This window comes from Saimiri boliviensis, chromosome 9 (genome assembly GCF_048565385.1).
Source record: "Saimiri boliviensis isolate mSaiBol1 chromosome 9, mSaiBol1.pri, whole genome shotgun sequence".
In the NCBI taxonomy this organism is placed as follows: Eukaryota; Metazoa; Chordata; class Mammalia; order Primates; family Cebidae; genus Saimiri; species Saimiri boliviensis.
In genome coordinates this window covers 108,895,456-108,918,139 of record NC_133457.1, presented here as the reverse complement: position 1 = coordinate 108,918,139, position 22,684 = coordinate 108,895,456, and the positions used below count along the sequence as shown (strand labels likewise).

Here is a 22,684-nt window from a genome sequence, read left to right as displayed (position 1 = left end):
CTCCCCAACCAGGCACACAGTAGCCACACAATAGGTACATTCGTGGGGATTTTGCAACCTCTACAAAGCTCTTTGGCACATGTTCTTTGCCCTCACAACCCACTTGGCAGGTGGGAATCAGGAAGCTGTGGCAGGTAAGAACACTTTGCCTCAGGGGGTAAAATAAGCATTTCAAGCTTCACAGCTCAGCTAGGAAGAGCCCGGGGCTCCGAGGGAGATGAGGCCACCTTCTACAGCTCCCTAACGCAGATGCCCGCAGCCTGAGAAAGTGACTGGAGCTCACCCCTAAAATGGGGAACATAACATCCTGGCCCCGTCAAGTGTGTGCCAGGAATAACTGAGATCAATCACTTGCAGCAGATGAACTAGCCTGGCACATACTAAACACTCAATTAAGCAAATCATGATTACTGTTGTTCCTTTGCCAGATAATTTCAGTTTCTGCTGAAATCCCTCTCTAGGGGGAATCCTCATGCCCTAAATGACCCCTCCTTCCTGGGCCCGTGACTCGGGAGGATGCCCTTGCTGTTAGCCCCAGTCTCCAGACACCACCACCCCCCGCAACCGAGTCAGGAATAGAAACCGCCGCCTCCGGCCGCCAGCGGCCTCACTCCTTCCCCCGGCAGCGATCGATGCGGCCTTCAGCCGCGGGGGACAGGCAAGAAAGAAGGAAGGAGGGGGCAGCGGGGCCTCCTGCAGCAGGAGGCTCGGCGGGGCAGAGGCGAGACCGAGTATAGCCAGCGGCTCCCAGCCTCGGTACCTTTGGGACAGACACGCGCGGCACCTGACAGGTGCCACGACAGGTAAGGGGCCTCCTTTGGGGAGGGGCGTGGCCCCGGGACGGTCCCGAGCGGCCAGAGTGGGAGGCGGGGCTGCCCGGGGCTCCTGGTGCTCTTGCCCCCTCTAAGAGACTCCCCCCAAGGAGGAAGCAGTGTGGGGTGGCCGCGCTTTGGAGACCCTGGCTGGTCCTGCTTGCTCATCTGTAAAATGGGGTAAGAAAACCTCCTTGGCAGGGTTGGTGTAGGGATTAAACCGAGTGAGGTGTGCACGGAGCCCAGAGAAGTGACCAGCAGGTAGAAGGTGCTCAAGATAAGTGTGTGGAGAGACAATTAAATGAAAAAGCCAGGTCTCCAACCTTAGCAGTGCCATGGACTGGCTGGGTGATTTTGAACAAGTCACTTAATCTTTCTTACTGATATTCAGATTGTTGTCAGGAAATGTTTGTTGAATTATTTATCTCATTTCATAGAGCAGAAAAGTGAGTTCTAGATAGATGAAGGGATTTGCCCAATATCATACTTCTAATGGGCGATGGAACTGGATTAGAAATTTCATGTTTGATGCCAAATGCAGGTGGAGATCCAGGTGGAGGTGGGAGTGGAGCTACATTGCACGTTTTTGTGCATTGATTATGTGCCAGGGACCATGCTGCCGATAAACATCTTGCATCATTTAATCCCCTAAGCCTCTCATGGAAAGTGTGATGTTACCCAGTTCCTCTGACAGGGACACAAGCCCAGAGTGGGCAATGCATGCACTCAAGGTCAGCAGCTAATCAGTGGCAGATCCGGGTCTGACCAGAGGGAAGGATTAACATTTATTGAGCACCTACAGTTTTCCCAGGGCTTTGAACATACACCACAATAATAATTCATCCAAAGCAACATTATCCCCATTCTAGAGGAATAAAAGCCCACAGTGGGAAGGAGACTGGCATGAGGTCACACAAATGACAGAGCTAAGGATGGAACCCCAACTCTATTCACCGCCAAGCCCAGATGCTTTGCACACACTTAATCTCTAGTCTAGGTATTACTGAACCCATAGGGCAAATGAGATTGCCAATGGTGAGAAGGTGTCACTAGCTCCCAGTTCCAGCAGAGCCAGGAATCAGTGGGTAGGGGAAGGACCGAAATCCTTCCTGAGTATCCACTAAGGCTGAGCACTTTCCATGATCGACCTCAATCCTCCTGCAATCCCAGGAGGTAGACGCTGTTGTCTACATTGTGCGGGAAATTGAGACCTGGAGAATAAATCAGGGGTGGAGATAAACCCGGGTTTGTCTGACTCCAGAAGATAGTGACACCAGTGGATAATTTATTAAATTCCTTCTGTGAGCCAAGCCCAAGAAACACATCAGGTCATATAATCTTCATAACCACACTTTGAGATGAATATTTTTATATCCATTTGAAAGAGGCTCAGATAAGTGATGTGACTTGCCTAAGGTGACACAAGAAAGCCAACGTTCGAGGTCAGGCCTGGCTGACTCTACAGATGCTTTACATAATCGAAACCAGGAGCTCTCAAACTTGACCATATAGCTGAATCACTTTCCAACCTTGTTAGAACACAGACTGCTGGACCCCACCCTTAGAGTTCCTGATTCAGTAAATCGATGGCAGGCTGATAATTTGCACCTTTGACAAATTCCCAGCTGATGCTGATGCTGCTAGTGCGGGGAACACGCTATGAGAACCACCGGTCTAAAGTGACGCTCCCAACACCCCTAGGAGGTGAGTGTTACTACCCTCATTTTGCGGAAGAAGAAACAGGTTCAGAGGCTGGCGGGCCCAAGATCCCACAGCAGACCTCTGTTGTAAATACATCCAAGTTTGTCCTGGAAAAGGAGACAGCCTATATGAGCACCCACTAGGTGCCAGGACATCCTGCGATTCCATCGCTTTCACATCCTTCCAGGTAGATCTCAGCATTTATTTTCCAAAGGAGAAAAGTGAAATGGGGGGGGGGGGGGGTCAGTGATTTGGCCAAAGTCCCCGTGTTGGGAGATGAAGGATAGCCAAACCCCGGCCTGCCTCTGCGTCCAGGGGGCACCTGATATCTACTGAGCACCTCCCAATTACCAGGTGCTTCACACAGAGCCTCCAACACCCCTCAGCTGGTTGGATGGAGAAGGGGATTTTAACCTGGTCTTCCTGGAAGTGAAGCCCGGGAACTCTTCAGCGCGCCTTTCTGGTGTCCGCAGGGAGGAGCAATGAAACCACACTGTGCGAGTCCCCGGGCCCCGATACCGGGATCCGCTGGCGGCGGAGCGACGAGGCGCTGCGCGTGAACGTGGGCGGCGTGCGGCGGCTGCTGAGCGCGCGCGCCCTGGCGCGCTTCCCGGGAACCCGGCTGGGCCGCCTGCAGGCCGCGGCGTCGGAGGAGCAGGCACGGCGCCTGTGCGACGACTACGACGCGGCGGCGCGCGAGTTCTACTTCGACCGGCACCCGGGCTTCTTCCTGGGCCTGCTGCACTTCTACCGCACCGGCCACCTGCACGTGCTCGACGAGCTGTGCGTCTTTGCCTTCGGCCAGGAGGCCGACTACTGGGGCCTGGGCGAGAACGCGCTGGCCGCGTGCTGCCGCGCGCGCTACCTGGAGAGGCGGGTGACCCGGCCGCGCGCCTGGGACGAGGACAGTGACACGCCTAGCAGCGTGGACCCGTGCCCCGACGAGATCTCTGACGTGCAGCGAGAGCTGGCGCGCTATGGCGCAGCGCGCTGTGGCCGCCTGCGCCGCCGCCTCTGGCTGACCATGGAGAACCCGGGCTACTCGCTGCCCAGCAAGCTCTTCAGCTGCGTCTCCATCAGCGTGGTGCTTGCCTCCATCGCCGCCATGTGCATCCACAGCCTGCCCGAGTACCAGGCCCGCGAGGCGGCGGCCGCTGTGGCCGCGGTGGCCGCAGGCCGAAGCGCGGAAGGCGTGCGCGACGACCCGGTGCTGCGACGCCTCGAGTACTTCTGCATCGCCTGGTTCAGCTTCGAGGTGTCGTCACGTCTCCTGCTGGCGCCCAGCACGCGCAACTTCTTCTGCCACCCGCTCAACCTCATCGACATTGTGTCTGTGCTGCCCTTCTATCTCACGCTGCTGGCTGGTGCGGCACTGGGCGACCAGGGCGGCACAGGCGGCAAGGAGTTCGGCCATCTGGGCAAGGTGGTGCAGGTGTTTCGTCTCATGCGCATTTTCCGCGTTCTCAAGTTGGCGCGCCACTCCACCGGGCTGCGCTCGCTGGGCGCCACGCTCAAGGTAGGGCCTCTGAGGCCAGGTTGCGGGGTGGGGGATAGGCGAGTGTAGCCATCTGGCAGGTTAGCAGATGAACTTACAAGCCTGCCAAGTCCAGGTGTCGTTGAACTGAGACACGTCCTTTGTGCCAGGCACAGGGCTGGACACCAGGCATATGTTTCACATGCAGTCTGAACATCCAACAGCCCTGTAAAGGGCTTACCGTGGCCGGGCGCCGTGGCTCATGCCTGTAATCCCAGCACTTTGAGAGGCCGAGGTGGACGAATCACCTGAGGTCAGGAGTTCGAGAGCAGACTGGCCAACGTGGCAAAACCCTGTCTCTACTAAAAATACAAAAACTAGCTGGGTTTGGTGGCGAGCGCCTGTAATCCCAGCTACCCAGGAGGCTGAGGCTGGAGAATCACTTGAACCCGTGAAGCGGAAGTTGCAGTGAGCGGAGATCAGGCCACTGCACTCCGGGGGAGGGGGGGGGGGGCGTGTCAAAAGGAGAGTGTCAAAAAAAAAAAAAAAAAAAAAAGGCTTACCATTATCTCTATTTCCTGGGGAGAAAACTGCATAGCTTTGTCTTTCTTTTTCAAAACAAAGAAAAAAGACAAAACTCACAATAGCACAAAGATGAGCAAAGCAGGGCGCTAACTGGCTTTCCACTAGAGTCTTTCTTCTGGCATTATTGGGGGCTCTGATAGTCATAGGTCACTCTTAATAGGTAAAGTCTAGAAGCCAAGGAGCTAACACTTCTTGAGCACTAAATCTGTGCCAAGTTCACATCCATTATCATTTTAGTTCTTAGGAGAACTTCCTCAGGAAGATGCTGTTAGTTATTTTCTTCCCGTAGATGAAGAAGCTGAGGTTGGAGGGTTGGCTCTTTAAAGCCTGGTTGCAATTTACTGAGCATCCTCCTTGTGCCAGGGGCTGCACTGGGGATGAATCACTGCCCTTTCAAGCTTGCACTTAAGTGAGTAAAATTAGCCTGGTTTGAAGAGGGAGGCAAGGCGAACAGTGTGTGCCAAGCCCTAGAGAGAGAACAGGATGACTGCCGGGAGGGGGACATGGAGGGAAGGAGATTCCCGAAGATGAGATTGAAGAGGTGAGTGGGGCAGGGTACTGCAGGGCCATGACGTCTTGACCCATGATTTTGGACTTAGTCCTGAGGGTATAGGAGAGCTCGTGAGAGGTTTAAATAGGGGTAAGTGTTATTGTCACTGCTTTGCAGACGTGGAAACTGAACTCCAAGAGGTGACAGTGCTTGTTGAAAGTTTCTCAGTAAGCAGTAGAGCCCAGAGAAGAACTCAGCTGTGCCTGGCTCCAGTACCTCATGCTCTTTCTCCTAAAGCTCCATGCAACCCTGCTGATAATCCCCAGATGACGTTAAAAGATGCCTTCCACCCGTGGCTTAGTACAGGCTCTTGCATAACCTCAGGACAGGGCAGCCAGGAGAAGACTGGGTGCTGGCAGATGACCTAGGCAGAATCCTAGGACACTGGGCAGGAACAAGGAATTCCATTTGCCCGATCCCCTGAGCTCAGCATCTCCCCAGGGAAGATCCCTGTGCCCCAGAACGCTGCCCTGCCTCCTCCATGCAGAGCCAGGGCCTGACTAGCTTTGTCTTCAGTGGGGGAGAAGAGTATTATTGATCAGGGCTTCCAGGGTCTAAGATGCAGGTGTAAATACTCCAAATGAGAGCCTTGCTACTCAAAGTGAGGCCCTTGACCACCAGCAGCTTTCTCATCACTTGGAAGCTTCCTAGACATGTAGACTCTCTGGCCCTACCCCAGACTATTGGGTTCTGCCAAGAACCCTGCATGATTCCTCCAGGTATGAAAGTTGGAGAGACTCTGCTGTAGAGTAGGGGCCCTCAGCCTTGCATCATGTACATTTGGGACCAGATAATTCTTTGACATGGGAGCGGCCCTGTACATTTTAGGATGTTTAGCAGCATCCTTAGCCTTTACCCACTAGAGGACAGTAGCACACCTGTCTCAGTTGCAACAACCAAAAATGTCTCCAGACATTGCCAAATGTCCCTCTGTTGGGGGTAAGACTACCCTGTTTGAGAATCATTGCCCTAGAAGTTGGCCTCAGGGACAAAGCAAACATACACGGCCATAGGAAAGTGAATTCTGTGGGTGGCCCCCAACTTATGTCCTCTCAGCGGCCTTGAGGAGCAAAAGATATTTTGATACTTTTCAGACCAGTCAAAAGTACATGAAACCAACTCTTTGCATGGTGGAATATAAACTGTGGTTCTCTTGGTTCTGCAACAGTGTAAAAATCACAAGCTCTTCATTCGCTGGCTGCGGTGCCACCAGTAACCCCTGAGTTAGAAAAAACAGCTGTATCCTAGCAGATGCCTTGGACAACAGAAATTAGGCCTGTGCTCAATACCAGGGAGTTTTGCTGCCAACTATAGTTGAAAGATCTTAGTTTGGAGTCAGGGGACCTGGGTCTTGGCACCAGCTCTATCTTGCTCTGTGACTTTGGACCTGTTCCTTATACTCTCTGGGCCTCAGTTTCCCCATATGCCTAATACCAAGGCTCTAAGCCCATCTGCTCTGACTTGGATTTCTATGTTCTTTTTCAGCACAGCTACCGTGAGGTGGGCATCCTGCTGCTGTACCTGGCCGTGGGTGTGTCAGTGTTCTCTGGTGTGGCCTACACAGCTGAAAAGGAGGAGCACGTAGGCTTTGACACCATCCCGGCCTGCTGGTGGTGGGGCACAGTGAGCATGACCACCGTGGGCTACGGGGATGTGGTGCCAGTGACAGTGGCTGGCAAGCTGGCAGCCTCAGGCTGTATCCTAGGGGGCATCCTGGTGGTTGCGCTCCCCATCACCATCATCTTCAACAAGTTCTCCCACTTCTACCGGCGCCAGAAGGCTCTGGAGGCAGCCGTGCGCAACAGCAACCACCAGGAGTTTGAGGACTTGCTGAGCAGCGTTGATGGGGTGTCGGAGGCGTCACTGGAGACATCCCGAGAGACTTCTCAGGAGGGGCGGTCTGCAGATCTAGAGACCCAGGCCCCCAGTGAGCCTCCACATGCTCAGATGTATTAAAACCAGGGATCTGTGACCCCCTGCCATGCCCCTACAGAGACTCCTCCCCAGCTAAAGTTCTTCATGGTAGTGAACCTCTCAGGATCACTCACGCTGTCCTGAGAAATGAGATTCAAAAGCTGCATTCCTTCCTCCAAAGGCCCAGGGCAGGACAGTGCTACCCTAGATTCTGTGAGATTCTGCAAGCAACTCAGAAAGCTTTGTAAGCCTACCTTCAAGCCATCCATGAAGCAGGCATTAACCAGGGGGAGGAAGTTGGAAGGATGCTAATTATTCCTGAGCACCTCCTACATATGAGTCAGGTCATGTTTGGCCCTTTGTTGGAGAAAGAATTATCCCCACTTCACAGATGAGGAAACTGAGGCTAAGAGATGAACAGTGACTTTCCCACATGTCACACCATTAGAAGTGGCAGAGTCAGGCTTGGGATGTAGGCTTGCTGATGGGCCCAGAGCAATGCTCCATCAACTCCATCTTTCTTCTGCCCTCACGATGTTTTTATGTGGTTTTTGGGGATTTGTGAATCCCCAGAGTTGATCCACAAGGTAAGAAATCCTTTTCAGAGCCAGGGAAAGGTCCATACAGGGGATTTGGATATAGGAGCTCTGGATCTCAGCTGTGGTTCTTTTCTAGAAGCTCCCAACAGGAGTTAGCTCTCAAAGATGAGTCCTGGAAGGAAGGAGGATGAGTCTTGGGAGGAAGTACAATAATATTGTACTTGCCTCTTTAGCTGGTATGCAAGATTTGCTAAGCAATAATCTTCCAACCTTCCTCCAGGGCTGATATGAGAGAAAGACAATCTGAAGGAGCCCTGGCCTGAGATCTAGACCTGGCTGTGCCAGGACCTGCTATGTAAAGTGGTCCAATCCCTTTTCCCAAGTCCAGATTCTAGCCCTTCTGTCAGATGGTCACAATCTGTGACCTAGAGGGGAATGGAAGCCAAGTGGAGTAGAGGGGTCTCTAACTTAAAGCCAGCTCAGCTCTGAAATGTTGGCGGCAGAGGCCTGCCATGTATGAACACTGGCTTCCCAGATCCCCCCACTCTGACTTTGGCAGTTCCTTTCTGCCCATCACACAGACATCCAGCCCTACCTTGTCCAGCCCTACCTTTTCCAGCCCTACCTAGAATACCCATCCAGGCCCATAGCGAGAGTTGTCCCCCTTCTGGCCAGCTCCAGCACCCCCATCCTTCCTGGGATCATGTCTCTCATACTCACCTGCCGAATCTTCTCTCTACTTGCTGAGAAAGTTAGAGGAGGCGGTCCAATAGCCCTTTGCACATACTGTGGCTACAGCACCCAGCACTGTGCTATTGTTGTCTGACTGTGGCTGTCTCTGTGCCATCACCTGAGCCTCAAGATGGAAGACATTGTCTGGTTGAACTCTGGCCTTGGTGCAGAGTAGGCGTTTAGTAAATGTTGAATAGATCAATCAATTCCTAGAGCCCACTGGGTGCCAAGCACAGAAGGGAAAGAGGAGATAGCCAGAGAGAGACCTGGCCCTCAAAAAGGTGTGAACAAGACTGAAAAGAAGGTACGTTCAGCCCTGCCTGCCCTGTCCCTGCTTGGTTCTTGAAGTTTTTATAATGTCTTCCTTGTAGGTAGGTTCTTCACTCACTCACTCAACAAATATTCATTGGAGGAGTCTTAAACTGAGGCTTCATGTGTGGCCTGCAGTCATGGTTTGGCTTAGCCCGACAGTATTTTTATTATATTTTAGGAATTTGAATGCCTTTGCATGAGGCATGCACTCTCAGGTTCCCCATAGTGTCCCCCTGCCGCTGCCACCCACAAACACACACATGCTGCTGTGTTATGCCCAGCGGCTCTGATTTACTGGCCTCTGACTTATGGACTGCTTACTAGTCTCAAGAAATACAGTGGTGGAAAAATATATCCCCATACTCATGAAGCTTACTGACTAGTAGGGAAGATAGACTCTAATGCAATAATCACATACATACATCTCAGTGAGCTCTACTAAATATAGGTGTATATATGTATCAGGGACCACTCCCCAAGAAAGTGAGAAGCTTTCCTGAGCAAGTGGCAATCTAACCTCCATTCAAATGATAAATTGCTACTTACGCAAATGAGGTTCCAGGGGAGAGTACCCCAAGCAGAGAGAATGGCATGTGTAAAGGTATGTGTCATACAGAGCCTAGTACATAGTGGGTCCCCTACATATGCATGGATTCTGAGTCTCCAGATTGGAACAGAGCATGGAGCTAAGCATGAAAGGGCCTCTCATGAATTCACCGCACGCACGCCAGCCCTTCTGCACATTCAGCTCCTTACATCTAGGCCCAGCTGAATCCACGTTAGGGGCAGATCAGAAGGGCTGCATGTACCACTCTTATGGTCTTGTTGAACACACCAAGAAGCCAGATGGTTTCCAAACTTTCTGACCCTACAAACAGGTCCCTAATACTGGTGTAGGGAAAGCTTGAGAGAGAATCATCTGGCCTGAGCTCACCATGAGGTTATGTGTGGTCCTGGCAGAAAAGCAACAACTTGCTCTCCTTCCCATGTATCAATGAAAACCATTATGCAAATAAAGAGCTGGGCCCCAGGACATGTTTCTGCTTGTATGGAGATGGCTTCCTGACATGCTGTCTGAGTGATTGGAGAGGGTGTCCAATATGTGGGGTGACTTGGAATCCACATTCTCAGGCTCTAGTCGTGGATTTGGCACAGACATTGCGGTTGTGCCAGCCACGAACAGGTTGCAAGTGACAGGAATTCAGTTGGAACAAACTTGGTCAAAAAGGGTCATTTATTAAATAATTAAATGATGAATAACTGTTAATTAGAGTTTGGGGGTATAAGCAACAGAAACTGACATTAAGTAAAAAAAATCAATTTATTGGAAGATGCATTCGTTTCCAGTGGCTGCTGTAACAAATTCAGACAAACTTAATGGCTTAAAACAGCAGGAACATATTCCCTGACAATCATGGAGGCCAGAAATCCAAAATCAAGTGTCGGCAGGGCCATCCTCAGGAGGCTCTAGGGGGAAATCTCCTTTTCTCTTCTAGTTTGTTGTGGCTGCCAACAATCTTGGCTTTAGTTGGCTGTGGCTGCATCACTCAAGTCTCTGCCTTCAATATCACTTCACTTTCTGTGTATGTCAAATCTTCCAGTGCCTCTGTCTATAAAGACACTTTTGATGACATTTAGGCCCACCAGTATAATACAAGATGACCTTATCTCGAGATCCTTAACTTAATCATGTTTGCAAAAAGGACCTTTCCCAAATAAGGTAACAGTTATAGGTTCCAGAGATTAAAATATGGACGTATGTTTGGGGTCACCATTTAGCCCACTACAGAAGGGTATCTGTGAAATTCACCCAATCAAAGGAAGAGCTGACTGACAAGGCCTCAGGAAATATGGGAATGAGGGGAGCTCTAGGAACCTCAGGAGCAAGACTCATGAACCTTCTGTTTAAGACATTGCCACCCACATGATCTGCCTCCAGTCACCTTCCTTCCCTGTATCATCCTGCTCACAGTTCCAATCCCAGGAAAGAGTCTGATTTCACTTGAGTCCTATGCCTCTCAGGAGGAATGGAGGGCAAGGCACCGTATTCATATTTGCAGCAGTTGGAGGAAACGTACTTACCCAAAGAAAAGACCCCGTATTGTCACCAAAATCAAGGTGAAAGGTATTAATAGGCAAAAGTAGCATGCCATACACTCCCATCCTTTCCCCATACACATAGATTTATGCATGTTTCTAATATAGGGAAACTCATATATAACCAAAAACATATTGATCTCCCCAAAGGAAATTCACCACATGGGGCATATCCTGTTCATGAATCCAGCTATAAGTTTATTCTTCCACTGGTACCACTAATCCTGTCTCAGCATCCTGTGATATAAAGAATAAATGGTAAATGTAACTGCCACCAGCATACCCCGTATATCATACTAGAGGGAAGAAAAAGAAAAACACAGCAAGGAGCAAAAGGGGGCATTGCTATGTCCTCATTCCTATTATAGTCATAAGGCTGCCACTGGCATTTATAACATCCCTTCTCTGTGAGCCGTGTCATGCCCCACCCCACCTTTGGCCAGCACTTTAGTTGGTTGGGATTCTGTGTCTGATGGGGTAACCTAAACCTTTATTCCTAGAGAATCTGAGCGCTTGTTAGGCCTGCTGGCATGTGAAGATTCCCCAGGGAATTCCATGGAGTTGCTTGCATTCCTTTCTGCTTACTTTGTATAGCAGTAACCATATTTCCCCTTGACAGTGTGATTGACTACCCTAATCAAGATTGTAACTCCCTTTATACACACCTAGGGAAAAGAAGAGCTCAGAAAGTTCAGGTGACAGTCTCAGTCTCCAATTCAGGGAAGTCTTCCCTTGGGTACCAAAATCTCTAAGTCAGCAGAACTCAGTCATAGGGATAGGAAGCAATAGATTTGCAAGTGGATCACTGGGTTTAATCAGAAAACATGCAGCTTACCTGAGTCTCCACCTCTTTGAAGTGACCTCAAGGTGGGGACTTCCCTTGTGAGTGAGACATAATATTTCTTAGGGATTATCAGATTTAATATCTGTCCCCTCTCCAGCCCTATTTTGAAGATTAGAAAAGAGAAACCAGAAGTCCAAGGTCACACAAGAAGCCAATCCCATTTCTGAGTCCCTTTGAGTGAGAAGAGCTGCTCAGCTCAAATAAGGGCCAAGCAGGGTGTTCACACGGGGACATGGGAGTGGAAGAGACTCCAGCTGACTCATACGGTACTTTTTGAAGCTCCCATGGTGAAGATAGCCTAGCAAGTAATAGCCATCCTCCACATCTTTGGTACTATAATTTACAAAGTGGTTTCACATATATTATCTTATATGCTTCTCACAAGAACCCCACAAGACAGCAACAATAATAAAATAGTAGTGTTACTACTGAAAAGATGAGAAAACCAAGACCTACAGTCAGACAGTTAAAAACAGCAGATCAGGGATTCAAACTCAGGCTTTTTAATACTAGATTGTACTCACCCAGCTCCACTTCCTACTATTACCACTTTGGTAAACTTAACTCCCCAGGCACCACTGAAGGAAGTGGCTTCGAAGTATGGGTCCTATAATGAGTTTCTTCTTCTCTCTGAAGGATCTGGAAACAACCCTGAAGTGCTGACTGGGATGGTCCTCACTACCAGACCTCATACTTCAGGCCAGTCAGGCCCTGCTGGTGTGGAAAGAATTCTCCAGGAAGTTAGTAACTTGAGAAGATAATCTCATAAGACAGGAGTCTTTGAGAAGGAAGGGGTGATCTTTCTGAATCCTGTCGCTAGAAAGGAGGAAGACAAGGGCAATTGTAGACTGATATGTAACCTTGTTCAGAAGGGCAGGGTTCAGAACCCTCAGGGAAATCGTTCATTCAAGAGGAAGAATTGCACACACCTTGGTTTTTTAAGTCACATCTGGCTTCAAATGTCGCCCCTGCTACTCATCAGTTGCGTGACCTTAGATTGTACCTGTTGACCTCTAAGGGGCATTATATCAGGACCAACCTCCAACTGGTATCCAAAGCCACCCCCCACAACTGCCATCTTTTCCTCCCTACCTAGATCAGTAAGGAATCTTTCAGGTACAAGTGAAAGAAAGCCAACAAAGTGACTTAAGTACAGGTGAATCCAGAAATTCCACTGAGGTCATCAGGTCATTTTTCCCTGCCGCTCTCTCTGCTCTGTTTCTCTGTTGGCTTCAGGCAGGGAGTTATTCAAAATATTTGAATACAATGGGAGCTTATGAGGGATGCCATGCAGTGCAGAGGAAAGAATGTAGTTAAAGCTAGGTAGAGTTGGGCTTGAATCTTTGCTACTTATGAGCTGTGTGATCTTGGTTGAGTTGTCTCTCTCAGCCTGTTTCTTCACTTACCTTGGTTTAATAACACCCACACCTCAGAGTGTTAAGGTCAAGTTCAAGTGAGAAAATGTATATGAAAATCCCTGACACAACGTTAAATAGTAAACAAGCCAAAAAAAAAAAAAAAAAGCAAAGGAAGGAAATAAGAGCTCAGCAGCCTCTACCAGGGCTCCTGTTTTCCTCTGGAGGGCAAAGCAACTCCAAGCAGAGGGCACTGGGAAAGGAAGGGGTTTGCTTATCTAGAGATCACAAACTGGACTCACTCTTGTACCTGAGGCCAGAGCTGGGTCTCAGAGTGAACACTGGAGTAAGGAAGCCTAAGTTTGAATCCAGACTTGACACTGCCAAGGCTTGGGCCTCCGTTGGATCATTTAGCAAAACAAGATGCTGACTGAGATAAATGGTCATGGCCTAAGAGTAACCACCCCTTACATCTGCATAGGGCTAGGTAGTTTCCAAGGGGCCTTCCCATCCATGATCTTGGAAGCTTCCGATAAACAGCCCAGTGGAGTAGAAGGCAAAAGTCTCGTTTGTTTATTCAAGTATAAAATACCTATGTGGAAAAAAAAAGCACAGACCCTAAGAGTTCACACTGATCAATTTTCTCATCATGAACACACTTGTGTAACAAGCACCCAAATAAAGAATTTAGAACTTGAGTAGCACTGTAGTCCCTCATCATACCCACATCCAGTCACTACCCTACAACCAACAAAGGCAAGTGTTGCCCTGACTTTTAACAGCAAACAGTAGGTTTCCTTGGTTCTGAACTGTATCCAAATAGAATTGCATGTATGTACTACTTTGTGTCTGGCTTTTTTTATTGTGGCAAAATACATGTGGAAATATATATAGAGAATTTACCATTTCCACCTTTTTTTTTTTTTTTTTGAGATGGAGTTTCACTCTTGTTGCCCAGGCTGGAGTGCAATGGCACAATCTCAACTCACCGCAACCTCCGCCTCCTGGGTTCAAGCGATTCTCCAGCCTCAGCCTTCTAAGTAGCTGGGATTACAGGCATGTGGCACTATGCCCAGCTAATTTTGTATTTTTAGTAGAGATGGGGTTTCTCTATGTTGGCCAGGCTGTTGTTCCCAAACTCCTGACCTCAGGTGATCCATCCACCTTGGACTCCCAAAGTGCTAGGACATTTTAACCATTTTTAAATGTGAAGTTCTGTGGCATTAAGTACACTCACATTGTTGTGTAAGAACATCTGTCTCCAGAGCTTTTTCATCTTCAACTGAAACTTTGTGCCGATTGAACACTAACTCCCATCCCTCTCTCCTTCCCTCTGCAAACCACCATTCTACTTTGTCTCTGTGAATTGCTACTCTAGGTACTCTATGTAAGTGCAATCTTATATTTGTTCTTTTGTGACTGATTTATTTCACTTAGCATAATGTCCTCAAGGTTCATTCATGTTGTAGCATGTGTCAGAATTTCCTCCTTAAGGCTGAATAATATTCCACTATATGTGTAGATGATATTTCGTTTATTCATTCATCCATCAATGGATGTTTAGCTTCATTTGAATGTTTGAGAGATACAGCCATATTGCTGTATGTAGTGAGAGACTGAATGTACAAATGGACAATGCCAGAATATATATAAAAATATAGAACTTTGACCCACAACCTCCAGTAACCTGCCCTGGAAACCAACCCCATATCTATAATAAATAGCCCAGGTCACCAGCCTGCTATAAGTCAGACTTGCAGGAAGCCAGATTGCTATCTCTAGTGGCAATCCAGGAAGCTAAACAGTAACTTCTGTAACAATAAAGCCAAAATGGTCAGGACTTGATTAATAATTGACAGCTTCCCCAAATTTTGGCCCCACTTCCAACTCTGTAGTACCAAACAGAGAAACCAAATATGCACCCCAAATCAATCACATAGGATGTCCTGCTTCTAGTTAGCCTACCTACAGCTTCCCTATGCCAACAGCTTCCAACAGGGCATCCCTGAAGCCTTCCTGTTTTTCTTCTATAGAGCTTTCCCTTTCCTTTGCCTGCCTTTGAGTCTCTGCCAAAATGCAAGTAACAGTGGCTGATTTCTTTGTTGTAGGAAGCTCACAATAGCCTTTTGCTTATTTCCACAGTAGCTGCAGTTAGCTCATTCTCATTGTTGTGCAGTATTCCACTATGCAAAGCTATGTAATTTATTTTTGATGTCACTGGGCATCCGGATGGTTTCTGGTATGGCAAATTATAAATAATGCCATTATGAATATTCTAGTATATGTCTTGTGGTAAAAAGGCATACACATTTCTGTTGAGAAAATACCTAGGGAAGGAATTGCTAGGTCATGAGTATATTCACCAGTACTCGAGAGTTCCATTTGCTCCATATCCTCACCAATACCTAGCATTTCTATTTCTTCCATTTTAGTTATGGTGGGTACATAGTAGTAATGCATTAAGGTTTTAATCTGTACAGTTGCTCCTTGGTATCTGTGCTGAATTGCTTCCAGGAACTCTGATGGATACCAAAATCTACATGCAGATGCTCAAGTCCCTGATATGAAATGTCCTAGTATTTGCACATCTTCCTGTATACTTTAAATCATTTCTAGATTACTTATAATACCTAATATAATGCTTTGTAAAATACCTAATGTAAATGCTATGCAAATTACTGTTATACTGTATTGTTTAAGGAATAATAATAAGAAAGGCAGACACAATTTTTTTCTTTTTTTTTTTTGAGATGGAGTCTCACTCTGACACCCAGGCTGGAGTGCAGTGGCGCAATCCTGGCTCTCTGCAACTTCCACCTCCCAGGTTCAAGTGGTTCTCCTGCCTCAGCCTCCTGAGTAGCTGGGATTACAGGTGTGCCACCATGCCAGCTAATTTTTGTATTTTTAGTAGACACAGGGTCTCACTATGTTGGCCAAGCTGGTCTTGAACTCCTGACCTCAAATGATTCACTGGCCTCGGCCTCAGCCTCCCAAAGTGCTAGGATTACAGGCATGAGCCACTGTGCTGGGCCATTTTCTTTCCTGATATTTTTGATCTGTGGTTGGTTGATGTAGAACCCATGGATATGGAGGGCTGACTGTATTTTCCTGATGACTAAAGTTGAGCACTATTCCATGAAGGCATAGTTTCAAAATGCGTAAGTCTATCATGCCAGTTCCTTGCTTAAAAACCTTTGACGGCTCTCCATTTCATCAGGAATAACACCAAAACCCCTTCCCATGGACCACAAGGCCCTGAACACTCTTGCCTTCACCCACCTTGTACACACTGTTCCAGCCCTGGAAGAATCCTTCCATTTTCCCAACAAGCCAAACTTTTGTTCTTATCTCGAGGTCTTTGTTCTTGCTGTTCCCTCAGCCTGGCTGGCTCCTTCTTGTCTTGCAGGTCTCATTATAAACGTCCTTTCTCCAGAAGCGTGACTTATCACTCTACATAAAGCCACCACTTCCTACACATACACACATATGCATGCACACACACATTACTCTCAATCCCATTACCCTGTTCTTTTCTATTTGCAGTACTTCAACATTCTCTGAAATTACATGTGTTTACAAGTTACACAGAATTTCTGTGAATACAACAGCTACAGATCTAAACTAATCTTGAACTAGTGACTCAAAAATCACAGCCATTGATGATGTGGTTTTCCGAAATGGAAAACAATTCTTAGTAAAGGTCTGAACAAAACAAACTACAAATGTCTCTCCATTCTTTAAAAAACAGTAAAACCTTATACAAAGTACTTTGTGTTTACATTTCAATGAACTTTGGTTTAGTATCACGTTTATAAACAAAATTTTCACCAAAATAAACAACCAGTGGAACACCTGAATGTTGTGCTGGACACTGGACAGGTATTTGTTATGCAGGACTGTCCCAGAATGCATTGCAGAGCATCTAGCAAACCTGCCCCTGCCCATTAAATGCTGGTAGGGCTCCTCAATCGCTATCACAGCAGAACACCCCCTGGTGGGCAGTACTGTACACTGTAAAAGTCAATGTGTCTATGGAAAGGGTACACTACTATATACCTAAGACTGTGTGTGAGAAAACAAATGAGGTCATCTAAACGGCTCTGCATTGTTCCTGGCAGATAGTAAGTGCTTAATAAATAAAACTTACTTCATCCCTCCTTCTTTCCTTCATCTGGCCATAGGTTCTCAGTGTGATCAATAAGGAACATCTGTCATCAACTCTGGCAACAGGAAGGAAGGTACACTAAATATTTCAGGGAGTGAGGTGAGTAAGTTAGGCAACAATAAACACACTTATCACCCCACTCCAAGAAAGGCCCACAGAAAAACAAGACAGTTACACACACTGACTGTAGAACTATTCTATTAAATACTGTAGAGCAACTTGACTCAAGAGACCTACACTTACTTTTCATTGTCACTCTATTCCCTCTCTGCTGTGGGGTCAACTTTAAAGACTGAAAAAAAAACCCAGGGTTAGGCTGGATAAGAAAGGGCCATACAAGGGCAGGAACTTGCTGCTCCACCTCTGAATGCTGCACGATATCTGGCCTGGCTTCATGCAGCAGCAAATGGGGACGAAGGATTCTAAGGTGACTGACATCTCACGCTAGATGCTTTATACAGGCATGTTCTTCTGTCCAGGATGCTTTCTCTCCCTTACTTCCTACTCTTTATTAATCTAGGCATCTCTTCTTCTATTTTAAAGTTTCAAGGTATATTATCTCCTCTAGAAGAGTTTCCTTGGACATCCCAGCAGAACCGTCACTCCCTCTTTTGTGTATCTACAGGTCATGTGTCTTCTTCTACCATGGTATGTTCGATATTGTTTGTTTTTGTGCTTGGCTAACTCCCCAAATGCTCTGCAAGAACGGTGTCTGGTTTATCTTTATATCCCTGACAACTAGCTCAGTACCCTGGCACACAACAGAAGCCCAACAAAAGTTTACCTATCTTACCCCGACTTTGGATCTCAGAATAAACACCACAGAGTCAATGTCACAAAGATTTTTCACAACACAGTTATCCAGGCTCATTAATAAGGGTTTGTGGTCCAAAGGACAGTTTATTTAAAACACAGATGATGAGGTATAGGAAGAAGAAAGGGGAACAACAATTCTAACATAAACACATAGGAAGCAACTCAAACTTAAAAAAAAAAGGAGTGGGGGCAATGGAGGAAGCTATGTCTCATACAAACTGCTGACCTCAATTGATTACTTACATCCAAACCTTACAAAATAGGCATTTCAGGTCAGCACTTAAGCCAGTGTTATTAGATTTTCTTACAAAAAGTTAAAGCTACAAACTTCACATTTTTAAACTGTACATAGCAATAGCATTTAAGCTTGTTTTTTCCCAAGTTGGTCCGAGTGCAAGCTGGTAAAAGAGATTTTTTTTCCCAAACACAAACAAGAACATGTATTCCAAAGACAATGAATATAATACTGATGAAAACACAAACATAGCTTAAGAAAGGATGGGGTGAGGTGTAGATGTAGATTGGGCAGAAACAATTTTGCAGTAAATAAGGAGCTGCAATCTTTAGAGGCAACATGGTATGCTAGAAAGGGCACTGGAATAAGAATCAGAAGACCTGGATTTCAATCCTGGCTCTGCTATATTCTAGCCACATGACCTTGAGCAATAGACCTTAACTCTCTGAGCCTCAGTTTCCACATCTGTAAAATGAGGATAATAATACCTCTATCTATCAGCACTATTAAGTTTCTGCAGATATAAGGCTATTAAGACTATCTATTTCTTTTTTTTTTTGAGAGAAAGGGTCTCCTTCTGTCACCCAGGCTGGAGTGCAGTGGTGAGGCCATGGCTCACTGCAGCCTCAACCTCCCTGGACTCAGGTGATCTTCCCACTTCAGTTTCCTGACCAGCTGGGACTACAGGTATGCACCACCATGCCTGACTAATTTTTTTTTATTTTTTGAAGAGACAGTATTTCGCCATGTTGCTCAGGCTAGTATCCATTGAATGAACTTTGGTACTTTTAATTTTTCCAAGAAATTTATCTATTTCACCTTTGAAGTTATTAAATTTATTAGCATAACATTATTCATATGATTCTATTAGCTTTTTAATATCCATAGGATATATCATGATGTCACCTCTCTCATTCCTGATATTGAAAAAGACCTACTGAGTTTTACATGGTATAACTTTCTGGCATCTAATAGGTGCTAAATAAATGTTTCTTGGATCAAAATCTACAGTCTCAAGGAGTCAAGGCTACAATTTTTAAGCTGCTTCAGATGACTGGTTCTCTCTATTTATCAATACATCTATCTATCCATTCATCCACTCATCCATGCATCCTCCCACCCTTCCTCTTCCCTATCAAACTTTCATTCATCCAATTGGTGGCTTCGGGAAAGGGACAAAAAAGAAAAAAAAAAAGGGACTGTGCTTCAAAATTACTGAAGGAGCAACTAAGATATTCTTAAAGAATTCTGAGATTTCTTTAAAGACAGAATCAGGTCATTCTTTCTTGAAAGCAGAGAACAAGCAAGGACCTTGAAGTTCCCTGGAAGCTCGAGTTGCAAATGCTCAAGCAATGACTGAAGCCCAGGGCTCAATGAAAGCAAGCTGATATATCTTAAATTTAGCATTCAACAACAACAACAACAACAAAAACTAGGACTTGCTCCTTTGCCTTTCTGTCACTAGAAAACAAATATTCTTTATCAGGAAATTTCTCTGATCCAAAACAAATTGACTTCTGGCCAAAAGTCTCCGTCTAGCTAGACTGGTAAGCAATAGACTGCTGGATCAGCAAGCTGAATGTACACTTGCTTGAAACAAAACAAACTCCAGATCAAAGTGCATGACCCAAGAATAGTTATGAGGGAAAACTGAACTTTCTTTAATGTGGATTTAGCTTAGGAAGGGAGAAAATTGGCTTTCTCTTCCTGTCTGGCCAATTGCAAAGTTCCTTGTTTAAAAAAGAAAGAGAGGCCAGGTGCAGTGGCTCATGCCTATAGTAATCGCAGCACTTTGGGAGGCCAAGGCGGGTGGATCACCTGAGATCAGGAGTTCAAGACCAGGCTGACAGACGTGGTGAAACCCTGTCTCTACTAAAAATACAAAAAAATTATCTGGGTGTAGTGGCACATGCCTGTAATCCCAGCTACTTGGGAGGCTGAGGCAGGAGAATTGCTTTGAACCTGGGAGGCAGAGGTTGCTGTGAGCCAAGATCACACCATTGCACTCCAGCCTGGGCAACAAGAATGAAAATCCATCTCATAAAATAAAAAGAAAAAAGAGAGACACAGAACTATTAATTTGCACAGCAAATGGTACAGGAGTGTGCATCCTGGATGCTTTGGTTTTAAAACTTACTTGGCTATCAGACTTTACTAATTCAGCTGTCTTTCCAACCTAAAAATGCCAGTTAGAGTTATTTAGTCTATGCAAGAAAAGGTGGTCACTTCATTTTAAACAGAGTTGTGACTTTCCTTTTTCCTACAAATGCTGATCCCCTATAGTGACGTTATGAGTTCTGATTCTATCATTTACTAGCTGCATGGCCTTGGGAAGGAATCTTTCTCTCTGAACCCATTTCTTCATCTATGAAATGGAGATAAAGTAGTTAAGTCACAGGGTTACTGTGAAGTGTACAGCCTACCCAGCTCAAGGCCTGACATATAATAGGTGGTCAACAAATGGTAGCTGCCATTTATTATTCCAGCAGGATCCTCAAATTGTCCTCTATTTTCCGTATCTGCCACATAGCTATTTCAGTGGCCAAGCCCTGAAGACTAACAACTGCCTCTTGCATATTTTAAAAACGTGCTTTAATTGCAAAATAACAGAATCTGACCACAGAAGAGGCACATTCCCTGCCTTTCCATTGATTCCCAGGTTTCAGGAGCAAAAGCAATTACGGAGTCAAATTACAGTATCCTTAGATACAACCCAGTGATGATTCCCCATCTGAGGGAAAGAGGTATTGGAAGAAAATAAAAAGAGATTTGTCTTCCCCAGTTATCATAGAACTTTGCTGTGTGACTAAACACCATGTGGCATTAAGCCAACATTGCAGGAAGATGGCCCTATGCTGTCTTTTGCAAAGCCCTCTGATCTGCTTCAGGCCAGAAACCTGCCTCTGTGGGTGCTTGTCTGCCATTATCTGGCAGATGTTGCAGAGCTCAAGAACCTGCTGAAACTGAATGATCTGGCTCATCTAGGGAATCTCTTTACAGCCAGGTCGCCTACTGAAGAGCCAAGGCAAGAGCAGGTTTCTGTTAGCAAGGTTCCGCTGGGACAATTAACTAAAACTGACACAGGTCTCTTCCCCCAAAGAAGGGCCTGCATGTTTCAGAGGCCTAGGAATGAGGACCCTGAATTCTAGTTCCAGCTGTCACGCTAACTTGCTTTGTGGTTTTCGCCATGCCGCTTCCCCTCTCTAAGCCTCGGTTTTCTGATCATCCGTACAAGAGGGTCAGACCAGATGGCCTCTATCATCCCTTCCAACTCTGACATGCTGTGCGTTCGGGTTGAACCTCCTGGAGAACAAATCTTAGTCTAATATTCATGTATCCTTTCCAGGCTGCTTAGCAGTAAAAGAGAAAAGAAAACAGTCACATAATTGAATGTGGGTCAGAAAAGCAATCCCCGCTACCCCTGTCTGTAAGGAATGTGGAGCAAAATGCCACGTGTATGATTTTTTACATGAACAATGAGAGCTTTGAAAACCCTTTCCCTTTGTGGACTGACCACAGCCCTGTGTATGCTGAGAGTTCCTGGTAGGCCTATCCCCTCCGTGGATCATTCTCCTCTTAAGGCACTGGGCAATATCTGTGCTGTGACTTTAGGCAGTTGAGAGAGTGGAGATGGATGAAAGGCGTTGAAAGAGCAAAGGTCAATTTGCAAAGAGGGTGCCAGGCTTCTCCTGGGACTCAAAGAGTAAATACAGACTCTCAAAGCTTTCCTTTGGACATCACCAATAGCTCCAGAAGCCAGTGATGACCACACAAGGCTGAAACCATGGTAAAAGAGCTGTCCTAAACCTAATTTTTAAATGTAGCCTTTAAATGGGGGAGGTTGGCTCCTGGGATTCAGTGACCCCCTAACAGCCTCCCAATGTCCTCTGCTCTCATGTTCCACAGTACCATAATCTTACAGAAAAGAGGCAAACTGTTTAAAACTGTACCTGTACAGAGATGCCACCACACTGAGTGGGGAATCTATTTATAATTTATATATATATATATGCATATTTATATATTTTTTTAAAAGTCTTCCAGAAAGAACGATTGAAAGCTATTGGGAGAAGAAAAACAAAAAGACAATGTAAAACTTTCCCAGCTATCACTCAACGAGGAGTCTCTGTTCCTGGGGTTTAAAACTCTGAGTTGAAAGCGCCAATATAAATCCTTTGAAATAATATACCTGACCAATGTACATACACACATCAAGATGGCACACTGACTGTCAAGAGAGCCCTTCCCACTGGCGCACATTCCTGAGTTCACAAAGGTGCTGTGGAGAAATGACAGAGCAGAAGTGCTGGCTAACAAATGTGAGGCAAGCCATCCAGAATTCACCACAGCCTGGGTGGAGCGGGGCCCTCACAGCCTGGCCTTGCTCAGAAGTTTTGCTGCCGCCTCTTCTTAGCCTCAATGGCATCCAGGATGGGCTGCCGCTTGGACTGGTACTTCTGCCGGATCTCTTCAATCTCCTGCTCCATCATGGGGTCCAGGGCCAAGAGCCTCTTCTGAAGGTCCTCCACTGTCCAACTCTTAAGCTAGAAGAG

General features: G+C 46.5%; 2 protein-coding genes across 3 annotated transcripts in view; one reads left to right on the top strand and one right to left on the bottom strand.

The window, feature by feature from the left end:
* Nucleotides 1-420: 420 nt before the first annotated feature.
* On the top strand, nucleotides 421-9,652 carry KCNS1 (potassium voltage-gated channel modifier subfamily S member 1). The gene is made up of 4 exons (XM_003936414.4): nucleotides 421-803; nucleotides 2,438-2,516; nucleotides 2,987-4,029; nucleotides 6,608-9,652. The coding sequence occupies exons 2-4, from the start codon at nucleotides 2,441-2,443 to the stop codon at nucleotides 7,076-7,078; spliced, it is 1,590 nt and encodes a 529-aa protein (XP_003936463.1). The 5' UTR covers nucleotides 421-803; nucleotides 2,438-2,440; the 3' UTR covers nucleotides 7,079-9,652.
* Nucleotides 9,653-17,954: 8,302 nt separating this feature from the next.
* Nucleotides 17,955-22,684, bottom strand: part of STK4 (serine/threonine kinase 4) — a 102,964-nt gene continuing 98,234 nt past the window's right edge. For both annotated transcript variants that reach the window (XM_003936413.4, XM_074406578.1), the window contains exon 11: nucleotides 17,955-22,675. In XM_003936413.4, coding sequence (XP_003936462.1) covers nucleotides 22,517-22,675 — 159 coding nt within the window. In that variant the 3' untranslated portion in view covers nucleotides 17,955-22,516. The remainder of the gene's footprint in view (nucleotides 22,676-22,684) is intronic.

Excerpts from the sequence above, each read along its gene's own strand:
- KCNS1 (XM_003936414.4), top strand. The coding sequence starts at position 2,441 with ATGCTGATGCTGCTAGTGCGGGGAACACGCTATGAGAACCACCGGTCT. Across the intron at positions 2,517-2,986 it reads GCTCCCAACACCCCTAGGAG|GGAGGAGCAATGAAACCACA; the intron begins GTGAGTGTTACT and ends TGGTGTCCGCAG. Across the intron at positions 4,030-6,607 it reads CGCTGGGCGCCACGCTCAAG|CACAGCTACCGTGAGGTGGG; the intron begins GTAGGGCCTCTG and ends GTTCTTTTTCAG.